Below are 12,899 nucleotides of genomic sequence, written 5' to 3' on the forward strand. Positions count from 1 at the left end.
CTGTGAATTGGTTTGATAGAGTCTTTGATTTATGTCTTCACTGCCTTCATCCCTGTAATTGCATTCTGGACAAAAACCCTCCAGCACAGCATGTTCACTTAGATGGAAATACACATCTGCACACGCACGCACAGAAACAAGTGATGAGGCAATCTTCACACCATTATATTTTATTTATTTCTTTAATAGTTTATTCATTTATTTTTATGACATATATTTATGTATAATTTATATATCTTTATATATTATTGCTGCATTGGAGCCTTACTCAGAATAGACTCTATCTGCCATTCCCATAGAGCTATAGATCTCCTCCCGCATGCTTCAGAATACACCTCAAAAATACTGGGTGCAAAAAAGAAACAGTCTGATTCTATACACAGCTCTTAACACTATCTAGCCATTCTAATGATGCTTCATAACATGCCATAGCCTGAAAATGCCCATGGTATAAAATCACATTTTTTTCCTGTCCATTACAGAACAAATGCAGATAAACAACATTTTTTTATTTTTATTTTTGGCAATCAATGTGTACTTCTTTTTAAATAATGGCAAAAGCTACACTTCGGTGTGTGAAATACATGGATGCTGCAATATCGATATTCTAAGATATGTACAGTAATGAATTGAGGGGGGGGGGGGGTGCAGAGAAATTTCGGGATTTGTACTGGGGACTGTGGTGTGTCAATGTTGATTTTTGCACGAGGATACAGTCTCTTATGGCCCAACAGCAAACGTGGGGGTGGGTTATCATAAGATGAATGTTCATTTTCTCTTCTTGCTTTGTATACTTAATAGCTACATCTATAAAACTATGCAGAAAGAGACAGAGAAAAAAAGAAAGTTAGTGGGGGAGAGGCGTAGAGGAGTCTGTGCTGAGGGACAGTTTTATACTCTTTTGTTTGTCCTCCTTTTTTTCTCTTTCTGGTTGTTCAAAACATGAAGGATGTCTCAGCATTGACCCTGGAGAACATTTTTCATATTTTACAATGTTTCTGAGTCACATGCTGAGCTGCTATCTAGCTTTATCCCTCCATCTTTCAATCTCTTTTGACATCAAGCAACTCGAATCAGTTTTGTTCCTTAAATGTCTCTTTTTCTGTTGGAAGACTATTGTTGTTAAGCGAGGCTCAGGAATATGAATATGTGTGTGGTGTATATGTGTTTGTCTATTAAAGGGATAGTTCACCCACAAATGAAAATTTGATGTTTATCTGCTTACCCCCAGGGCATCCAAGATGTATGTCACTTTGTTTCTTCAGAACTTCTTCAGAACACAAACAAAGATTTTTGTTTGAACAAACAAATGCAAACAAAACCAAATTAAACCCTGTGGCACAAAATGATCGGCCTGTGCAAGAAATTGAACATTATTTATAGCGTTTTTTACCTCTGATTCACCCCAATGTCCGAACTGGCCTGAGCACATTCTTAACAGCCAGTGCGTGATGTGTCTTCTTCTTCTTGCTTTATGGAGGATCACAGACTTATAAGTTAATTACTGCCAGCCATCTCTCAAATGAACCATGACACTCCTAATTGAGATTATAGATAAGAGTGTCAATGATCCATTTGAGAGATGGCTGGCTGTAATGAATTTAGAAGAATTCATTCTGAAGAAACAAAGTCATCTACATCTTGGATGCCCTGGGGTTAAGCAGATAAACATAAAATGTACATTTTTGGGTGAACTATCCCCATAAGTATGAGTCCCATTCTGTTCCCCAGCGCTCACCATTAAAGTCTGAAAAAGCAGTTTTATTCTCAATAAAGTTTAGAAGGCCAAATCTGATTTACTCCAGTCCTCCCTCATCTGTTTGCTTTTTTTGTTTTCACCCTACCCCTCTCTCACTTGTCCAAACTATGCAGAAAATACGCAGTGTCAAGTCTGCAGCACAGGGCGTGGCCGTCGCCTCATCAGCCACTCCCAACCTCGTCTAAGCCCCTCCCCTATTCGCTGTCAGACATAGGCTGATTCGCTAGACTGGGTGCGGCCCAGGTTGGGCACTGAGGAAATGTGGGACACATCCTTTTTCCGGATTTCACAAATGGACTTTCTGCGAGCCTGGACGCCACGGATGGCCGTCTTAATCTTCCGCCAGCCCAGATGGTTGACCTCAGCCAAATTTAGCACCACACAGAGCCCGCTAACTGCGAACATGAACACCAGGAAAACTGTCTTTTCCGTGGGACGTGACACGTAGCATTCAACCTCCTTCACGCAAGGGTAGCGGTCACACTCAAACATGGCGGGAACATTGAATCCATACAGAAAGTACTGACCGGCAAGAAAGCCGATTTCCAGAACATTCCGGAACACCACTTGTATGACATAGAAACGGGAGATGCCCTCCTGCTGACGCATCTTGGCACTTTTGGAGTATGTGGCCCCTGGCGGAATGTTGGGAATGTCTTTCAAATCCAGACAGTCGCGGTCATCTTTGCTTTCTGGGTGCACCAGGATGCCGTTGATGTTGCGGAGCTTGCGGCTCGGCCCATGTCCGTGGTTGATGTACGGGCCGTGCAGGAGGGTGTAACTGAGATCTTTGTGCTTGGCAGACTGGTGCACTGAGTAAGTAATAAAACAGAGGCTGGGTGTACACACCAAGATGATCTGGAAAACCCAGTAACGGATATGGGATATGGGGAAGGCTTTATCGTAGCAGGCCTGGTTGCAACCCGGTTGCAGCGTGTTACATATAAACATAATCTGTTCATCCTCATACACCTTCTCTCCCACTATACCCACGATCAGGATCCGGAATATCACCACCACTGTCAGCAGGATCCTTTGGGGTAGGGAAAAGAAGAGACAGAAAGAATCATGGGAAGGTAGAGATAGAGATGGGATTCAAGAGGGGAAAAAGAAAAAAATATTTTATTTTTCATTCAGCAGAACAGAGCTATATTGCATTTCTAACTCCCTCTATTTTACAAATGCAGACACTTGTGCAAAACACAACAAAATAGTGATTAATTACTGTAAGAAGCGGAAGTAAAGCAGGAATTTAACATTTCTGTATGATCTGCTACTTATTTTAAGCTTAAATTTGTCATTTGTTTTTAAAACATTTTTGTTTCATTTTGACCACCCTGAATTTGGTTCAACCAATGATGTGAATTTGTAGGCGGGGCTATTGATTTGTATGACAGGTGGGAAACCTGTTTGAAAAATAGTCATTAAGTGTGTTCAACTTAATGTGATGCTGCACAGACATGTTTTTATGACAGTAAACACTAACATAAAACATGTAATCTTAATGTTATATTGTATAATAAAACTATAATAACAATCTAGAACTACCTTTTTTAGTATTTAAGTAGTCTAGGTGCAGAATTTGTGTTGATGATGACTGTCTGTATATGTGTATCCTGTCCCTATCTCTGCTCTCTTATCAGTTCTTTGTGAACTTGCAAACTCAAATCTGTACACAGTGGACAATTAAATTAAGAAACATAAACACAAGGAAATCCAGAAACTAGCACAGACTCAGACACATCTGATCATAGTGACAGATAAGAACAAAGGTGGTGCGTGATCACACATGCAGCATACTAACATGACAAACAACACACAATATGCGTGTCTTGATGAGAACACCTTGAAGCTTTACACATGGGACTCACATGAGTGTGCCATTTAGAGCGAAACATCTCCACCCTTCTGCCTCACACACACTGTCTCTCTCAACAGATGCAGCCTGAGCACACACACATCTTCCTCAGTCTGTCTATCTATCTCTGATTCTCACACACATCGACACACACACAGATCCACACACACTGTTGTGCTAAGACCGTCCTTCACTCACAGTAACCTTGCCGTAGAACCAGCAATGATGTTATTTTATTGCAGGCTGGTCTTGATGCATGATCAAATTCTCTCTCTCTCTCTCTCTCTCTCTCTCTCTCTCTCTCACACACACACACACACACACACACACACGTACACGCACACACATAGTGTGAGCTATATAGTACATATACAGTATTTTTCATTTCATTTCACTTTATTGTATGAAACTTGTAATCATAAAGTAATTAATTCCGATACTTTTGACCTCGTTAGGCTACTAAATTTCTGTTCATCCTTAAAGAATGATTCATATTGCCCTCAGTCCAAGTCCCTCTGCTTATTTTTAGCATATTGGGTGGTGTAGCTTAGCTTAAGATCTGGGTTGGTAACGAAAAGGTTGTATGAGGAAATGCTTAAAATATAACTAGTATGTGCCCTTGAGCACAGCACTTAACCTTAGGTTTCTCTACAGAGACTGTCCTTGTGACTTAACATATTGGCATTCTACAGTAAACTTGCATAAATTTGTAGAAACACTGAGCAACAGCCTTGGCTGTGTGGCAGTAAATAATGAAACAATTATTCTATTTTATATTTTACATTGTTGTGATTCAGATTGCACTTTAAAACGTAGGATATATATATATATATATATATATATATATATATATATATATACACACTATAATGTTCAAAAGATTAGGGTCAGTAAGATTTTTTTCATTTTTTTAAAAGACCTTTTTTTATGTTCACCTATGTTCATTTGTTTGATTTAAAACACAGTACACATTAATATTGTGAAATGACCCCAAACTTTTAAAAAGTAGTGTATATTACAGGATAGACAGTGAATGAATACAAACTGTTTGCTTCCTAATGGTGGAGAGCCACAAGAGCAGTTCCCCCTCCCAGACTTCATGAAAGTTGAAGTGATGAAGGCATTTCTAATGAATTTTCAGAGTGACTTTAGCAACTGTTTATACAAAATCAGGGAAGGGATTGGCAGTCAATGCGGAAATAGAGCTGTTTTGATATTTGTGCATATTGTATTCTAAAAGTTAATTTAATGAAAAGTGAGTAATTAATGGTGTTATTTTCAATGCTTCAAGTGACACATAGTTTATTGCATCAAAAAGAAAGAAAGAAAGAAAGAAAGAAAGAAAGAATTTAAGTTCACAGCCTTTTCTCTTCTCATTATTTTTCTTCCAAACGAGGTTTAAAATGTTGTGATTCATTCAGCAGCAGGTTCATTTGGTTCGTGACATAGAATTCTTCATTAAAGAAAGAAATTGTATTAATTGCTATAGAGAAAATGAATGCCAAAAGAATAATGGGATATAATTTGCACTCTAAATCAGAAGCTAATGTTAGCTCATTGCTCTCTAGGATGGTTAGCACTGGTTTTGATGGACATTTGGTGAATATTTGCACTGTGCTAAGTAGGACAGTTATGACTCTTGCTCAAACTCTACTGTACTTTATTGTAGTATAACAGCAAGAGATGTTGCTTGGTTATTACAGTTTTATTACAGGTTATTACCTTTATATAACACTTAATAATAATTACCATAGGATATGAAAAAAACAACAAATAACATTAGCTCTTTGAACTGTATCAATGGCCAAAGGCCCTGGTTGGTCTTTAAATTAGCAGCACATCCCCCACTCCCTGCTGCTGTTACTATAGCAACCACATAGTGAACCACTCAGCACTCTGCACTGTACCAGAGAGAGAGAGAGAGAGAGAGAGAGAGAGCAATAAGGAAGGAGAAATGATTGATGGAATATTGGGAAAGAGAAGAAAGAGTAGAGCCTGGAATGAGAGAGAAAAAGAGCAAGTGGGCGTACCAAGGGCACAGGAAGGAATAAACCTACATACCAAGAGTGTGGAAATGGAGGATGATGAAAAACACATAGGGACTGAGAAAGAGAGACATCTCAAGGTGAACTAAAAAGAGAGAAAGAGAGAGCTTGAAGATGACAAGAAAAGGGAGGAGGCAAAAGGAGACAGACAGATGGGCAGAGGCAGACTAGAGGAGCAATAAGACAAATAGACAGATATGGAGAGACAGATGGAGAGAGACGACTGGGAGCAGTACCGAGAAACCGCAGATTCAGGAAATAAAACATACTGAAGGAGTCCTTTTAAAGCACCTGCTGTGTGTGCAGCAACACACATACTGTGTTTAGCTCCTCAGCAGTGTAATTTACAGTGAATGGAGCATGTGTGATGTTGGGGCTTTGTGTGTGTGTGTGTGTGTGTGTGTGTTTGTGATGGTGGGGCTTTGTGTGTGCGTGAGAGAGAGAGAGAGAGAGAGAGAGAGCAAACAGGTGGAAATGTGTACAGTAGTCTGACTCTCTCCATGTTTGGACATAAGACTGTCAAGCTCTCTGTGCTTTTGTTGTCTCTAAAGTCAGTTATATTTTTACAAACATTATTTTTTTATGTAGATGTGTTTCCAACTTTCACCTTCCGATCACAAAAAGTGATTTTCTTACTTCTTTTTTTTTTTTACTAAACCTTTCTTAAATCAAGCCCAATCATTTAAAAATATATCAAAATTAAGAGTTTAAACTTAAAAGAAGAAAACAATATCTGCCAATGGAGGATGTTTTGGTTTGAGTTTTAGTAAATGTGTCTTTATTTTAGAAAGTTTAGATATTTGTACAGGAAAACTACTAAAAATACTTAGTACTTTTTTTCAGTGCACATGCAAACACATAAACTGACACAAAACAAACATTTCCACACATGTAAATAACAATAGTATATAAGTATTCTACAGTGCTGAACCTAGACTTCCTGGGCCCTAAGCAGCTTGTGTTGTTGTTGTTTTTTTCGTATAGGGAAGATCGACTCTGGTTTTCTATTTCCCAAGTATAAGTATACATACCAACACACCAACAACACACAATTTTTTGCTGGCAGAATAATGCTCCAACAGTTTTGTATTTATTTTTATACACCAGAAAGAATAAGGAAAGTTTACTAGAACTAACGGCATCTTTTCGTAGGCTATATCAATTATTCATGAACTTTGAGAGCTTTTCTGAGATTTTCAACTCACATTCTCTGTATCTCTCCATCTTCTGTCTTTCCCCACATCAAAACACACTTGTTCTTCAAATAAACAATGTTCCTGGTAAGAAAGCAATTCCTTGCCATGTATTTATATCTGACCGTCTTATCTCATTTTGTACACCTGTGTCATGTGTCCTGGTGCCCCTCTGCCTTTCCACAGAAGCACCTAATATATCAGTGAAGAACCTATGCTTTGATGTGGATGTTTACTGCTATCAAAACGAGGACATCACAGACCACTTATGTTTTTATAAAAAAGCTAATTATAATGACTCTAACCTCCAAAACACTATCTGTTTTTAGTTGCTGTTTTGTTGTTATTGTTGTTGTTGTTGTTGTTGTATATATTTATTTCTTTTTGCCATTTTTAGGATTTAAAAAACATTATGATATGATTCTCCAAATGAGGGCGTCCTCAAAGAGAGGTTTTAACATATTTAAATAACTGCTGTAGACACACTTGTCTCCTAAGGATAGCTAAATAAACCCCAAAACACACACACACGCACACACACTTATTCAAACATGGAAAACGAGGACACTGGGACAGATATGTGTTTGCAAATGACTATCACTCTAGAGATTTACCTCACATGCTCTCTACCTCTTCCACTAACTCACTCGCTCTCTTTCTCCTTCTCTGTGTCTCCTCTGTGTCAATAAAGACTTCCTACTTCAAACAAGATACGACTAGTAATGCCCTACATCCTGTGTGAATTTATAAAAGAAGAAAAGAAAAAAGTAGATGTAAGGTTGAGATGTAATAGGGCCTTTCGCACCGCAGGAATCTTTTCATAGTAACAGAACCAACTGTGGAACTACCCACTTTGGGGTGGAACTAGGTGCGATTCTAGGACTGACTTTTTCGAGAACCAAATTAGCTCCTACTCCGGAGCAGGGTCATTGAGACATTATTTATTGGCCAGATGTGTTCGAAAACATCCTCACCCGCCATAATTTAAAAAGCCCTTTAAATACTGTAAACTTATTACGCAAGTATGATGAACAGCGATAAATATACAGACGCTGAAGTGCAGGCACTTGTAGCAAATGTAGCACTGTCAGTTGTCATTGGAGTTTCTTAATCCTCCTTTCCGTTCTTTCAACTGCTTTAAGCATTTGTCGACATTCCATGTCCATTATTGTGAAACCCACGAGACACAACAAAAACACAGCTCCGATTGTAACACTGAATCAAGAATTTGCTGTAAATCTGCTTTGAAAAATATTTATTGGAAAACGTCCTATATGGATATTTGCATTGAATTGAATATGTGGCTTGTTTATTTCACTTTCCCTCTCTAGCAGTGCAATAAAGATTGAGTGAAATATGAGCACATTACGCTCTCTGCTCCCGTCTCACAGGTGTCGCTATTAATCATCTGCATTTGCACAGTAGGTGTGTGTGTGTGTGTGTGTGTGTGTGTGTGTGCTGCAAGAGATTATGAAAGAGAGTGAGAATGATGATTCTTTCTATATTTAATATGTGAAAGAATATCAGTAGTTATAGGGACTTGTTGTATTTATGAGTATCTGTGTGTGTTTGTTCTGCAGACCCATATGTTGTCCAGATCAAACATTAAATGGAGAAGGGTATAGATTACAGTGATGTGACCATTCAAAACAATGGCAGAAAAAAATATTGACTGGTTGAAACTATAACAGATCAGCTTTCCACTGCCAGCGAGCACATACAGCCACAGTGTGTTTGCATGTACTTTTGTTAGGATCATTTTGGTAAAGACAGATCAAACTGCTCTGAACCATTTAGACTCTCTCCCAGCGAGGAAGAGAACAGAGACTGTGAGTGTGTGTTTCAATACTCTGGACTGAAAGTGGCTGGGCTGCAGTGTGTGTTTGTCTCTAGGTGTGTTCTGAGGGAGGGAGGGATTGCAACAGCTGATGAATGATAATAGAGGCTTTATTCATCTGTTCATTCATTTATTCATTCTCTTCCTATCATTCCATCCTCAAGTGCTTGATCAGACCTCAAAGGAACAGAGAGAAGAACATACCTCACATACATTAACAGACACATTTTCAACAATGCAACACTGCCCTGCAAATTCCAAAACAAAAAAAATAAGTTGAAGTTATTTTGTGTATCTTTGCATCAGTCTATATGTGTATGTGGGTCTGATTGTCATTGTGTGGATCAAATGTCTCTACGTGTATAGTAAGAACTGAAATCATCTTCCACTTCAAAAAGAGCCAATAGTCTCCACCATGAAAACAACTTAATAAACCCACTAAATAATGTATTTATTACATTTTTAACATGCAAAAAGGTGTCTTTAAGTGACATAACATTAGCTAATTCTAGAAACAACAGAATCAATGGAAAGTTCCAACTATGGTAGAATAACAAATGTATGTGTGCATTTCCCTCATATATACAGTAGTGTTACATAATGTATGAAATAGTTAGCAAACCTCAGACAACCCCACATTAAGGATTCATGAAACGATGGCAAGTCTGCTTCCTATTATGTGTCAGATCGATGTATGTTAACTGATTGACTGCTTGTTTAAGCAGTGCTGGACTGATGGAAGTTTATTACATCAGTTAAGGAGAAATCAGTATTCATTTACAGGCTGAAGATTCATTAGATGAAAAAACACTTCTCTTGCGAGGCATGTTTGATAAAAAATACTGAGTAGGGAAGCACTAAATTTGACTCAAGCTATAAAAGTTCCCTCCTAAAATTATTAATTAACTGACAAATAAAAGTTAATACGTAAAAGAATTGAATAGATGCTGACAATGAGATGTTGACAATGGATTGCCATTGCAGTGTGGAAAGTGTCTGTTTATATATACTTGTGTTTTGATTATATGAAAAAAAAAATTTTAATCTTTTTTTTTTCAGAACCATCACTTAGAATGTTGTTTTCAGTATGTCTGTATAGAAATGAAATGCACAACCTTAAGCATCCTGCAAACACACACACACTCTCTGTGCCACAACCCACACACACACAACCTCTCACAGACATGGGAGAATGACGTACCCTTGATGTGGGGCTACCTGCAGTTAAGGTTAATGAGCACAGCAGAGAGTAGTGGTTACTCAAGTTTGACACACACACACACACACATACATAAATGTGCAGCTCACAATCAGAACATGCCTTCATGACACACATGGTTAGTGTGGGTAGGTGTGTATTTATGTGGTAATGTGAGTGTAATCGGTTTCCTGATGTTGTCAATATGCTTTATATCAACTATTCATTTTCAGCAGCCATATTTATAATCTCTCTATTAATAGTAAATCTCTGGGTCCCAGTCTTTAAAGCCCATAATGCAGCCTATTGATTGCTTACAATTTATTTTGCATTAAAGAGAGAGACAACGTGTAATTTATCCAGTTCTAAAATGACCAAGAACATATTTTTTAAAATTATTTGTAAAGTATCTTATGCTCTCCAAGACTGGATTTAATTGATAAAAATACAGTAAAACAGCAATATTGTGAAATGTTGTTACAATTCAGAATATGTTTTAAATTTTAATATATTTTAAAATGTAATTGCAATTGCATCCAAGCTGAATAAAAGATTTATAGATTTAAATATATTTGATTATTCGATCATACACGGGAACAGTCCTTGTGTGAGGTGAGTGTATATTGCACTGTAGCTCTTACCTGCCGATCATAGTAGAGTGCTGCTGCACCGCAGCCTCCAGCAATCTCTCCAATATAGTCCACTCGCCCATGATGCCGCGCTTATGGCTCTCACTCCTCCTCTGACCTTCAGCCTGAGCTGTCACAACCTCTGCCCTCGGCAACTCTTCCAGTGTCCCTCTGTTGATCTTTGATGAGGTTCTTGGGGCTTCTCTTGAAAGCCGCAGCTGTGTGCGTCTGAGCGTGTGTGTGTGTGTGTGTGTGTGTGTGTGTCACGGTAGCGCTCTAGTGCGGAGATGAGCTAGTGTAGCATCTGCAGCACAAAATCTGATGATGCTGAGGCACAGAGACTGCATCTCTCAGTCTCACACACACACTGTCTACCTTCAGTTTTATCTCTCTCAGGGTGTAGGACGCTCTGCTTGCTCTTGCATTGTACCCTGTGCTACAAATGCACACTCTCTACACCGATCTAAGCTTTTTCAACCCTTTCCTCCACGTGCGCCCTGAACTCAAGCTCACACACACTCACTCACTTGACGGTCACTGCAGGCTCTCTTTCCCATTAGTTGAGCAGAACGCTAAAGGAACACACATGCAAGAACACACGGATAATGATGCGGCTCTCTGAATCTCATAGCAATGCCTGAGCGCACCCTCAACACACACATACACACAGTATTGGCTGTGCACTAGTGTGTGGCAATGGCAGCACCAGCAGCAGACAAGGATGGTCAAGGTTATGTCCAGTTGAGTGATGAGCTTGTGGTCATGTATGTGTCAAAGGCTTCAGTCTTCTTCAAACCTCAGCCTCTCTTCTCTCTCTGACTCTCTCTCTTGCTCTCTCACCACACCTTCCCCGTTCTTTTTGCCTTTGTGCTGCACTGCTGCTGCTGATGATACCTTTCCCTCTGCTCCTCCTCCTCTCTCTCTCTCTTTCCCTCTTTCATGCCGTAAGCATGCCACCCACCCTCCCTCCCTCTATCCCAGACCTGCTCTCATCTCCCCTCCCCTCTTCTTTCACTCATTCTCCTCTGCACTGCTGACTGTTTTACTTGAGCCGCAGAAACAAAACAGGTGTTAACCTTGTGAATGTATTCGGTCATCTATATCTGATTCTCAGTGTGTGCCACACACCTCTTTGGAATAAATGGAAAAAAAATGTATGGCCATTTCTGCAGAAATGATTTCAGTTGAAAATATTATATGTTATGTAGTATGTTGTCTTAAGTACATTAAAGTATACAAAACAATTTGGTGAGCAACAAGATAAACAATGCAACAATATTAACAAAAGGTCCTCTAACGTGATTTCACTACAGTCAAAAGAAGAGATGAAAAATGGCGGCAATTACATTTGTAGGAAACAAAAAAGCTGATGTGATACAGGAGACATGAACATAGCACCTTTTCATTAACCTGGAAGAGTGGTTCATATATACAGTTTTGGCATAGATGACACTACATTTTAAGAAATATCTGACCAATATGTTGGGATTGACCAGTCAGAATAGAGCATTTCAATAAACCAGTCCTGTTAGCAGGCTACTTATGACTGGTCGGCAAATGCATAAGATGCATAAGAATAACACAAACTGTGTCTAGATGCCCTGTCCTCGCTGATCCAAGAGCCGTTTTAGCATCTTGCACCCACAGCTTTACATGGTTGTAGAAAATTAGCTCAATGTATATAAATAAATAAAATTATTTATAATTAATTATAATTATTTACCTCAGCTGCCAGTAGTAACTGTGAATGAGTTCAACGAAGATTGGTCAAACCAAGTAATTGATCAAAACACTAACTGGTTAAAAACACTGATCCTATGATGTATTTTACCATAAATTATTAGTTAAAATTTACAGTGTAAAAGTCACAGCTATTATGTTATATTATTTAGGGGGGGGGGCAGCCTTTTCTAAATACAGATATTATCCAATCCAAGGTTGGCACTTATATTTCATTCATTTAATTTTCTTATATCTCCCATATCTCTTTCTTTTCTTTTTTTTTGTCTCACTGTCCATCACTGCGGCCATATGATTCTGAGTGCTGCATTTGTTTGATTAATATTTCGGGTTGATTCCCTCCCCCTTCCCTCCTCATGCACATTCTCTCATTTCACCTCCGTCATGTGACTCAGAGACTAGGGGTGTGAAGAAGGAAATAGGAAAGAAAATGATTCAAACAACATTTAAAGGATGGATGTCCAATCATTTTGAAAGAACAACTACTTGAACTGTAATTTACTTTAATGTTTATTTGTATGGGTCTCTGTAGCTGCTGTATGATGACTGATACAGCTCAACTGTGTGCAGGCATGAGTGTGTGTGTGTGTGTGTGTGTGTGTGTGTGTGTGTGTGTGTGTGTGTGTGTGTGTTTGTGTGT

At 38.7% G+C, this 12,899-nt stretch overlaps 1 protein-coding gene across 1 annotated transcript; it reads right to left on the reverse strand.

Moving 5' to 3' along the window:
* Positions 1-1,306: 1,306 nt before the first annotated feature.
* On the reverse strand, positions 1,307-11,426 carry LOC132139562 (gap junction delta-2 protein-like). Its single transcript, XM_059548015.1, has 2 exons — positions 10,532-11,426; positions 1,307-2,792 (listed from the first exon to the last, which is right to left on the reverse strand). The coding sequence occupies exons 1-2, from the start codon at positions 10,600-10,602 to the stop codon at positions 1,964-1,966; spliced, it is 900 nt and encodes a 299-aa protein (XP_059403998.1). The 5' UTR covers positions 10,603-11,426; the 3' UTR covers positions 1,307-1,963.
* Positions 11,427-12,899: the final 1,473 nt, after the last annotated feature.

Source organism: Carassius carassius, chromosome 4, assembly GCF_963082965.1.
Source record: "Carassius carassius chromosome 4, fCarCar2.1, whole genome shotgun sequence".
Classification (NCBI taxonomy): Eukaryota; Metazoa; Chordata; class Actinopteri; order Cypriniformes; family Cyprinidae; genus Carassius; species Carassius carassius.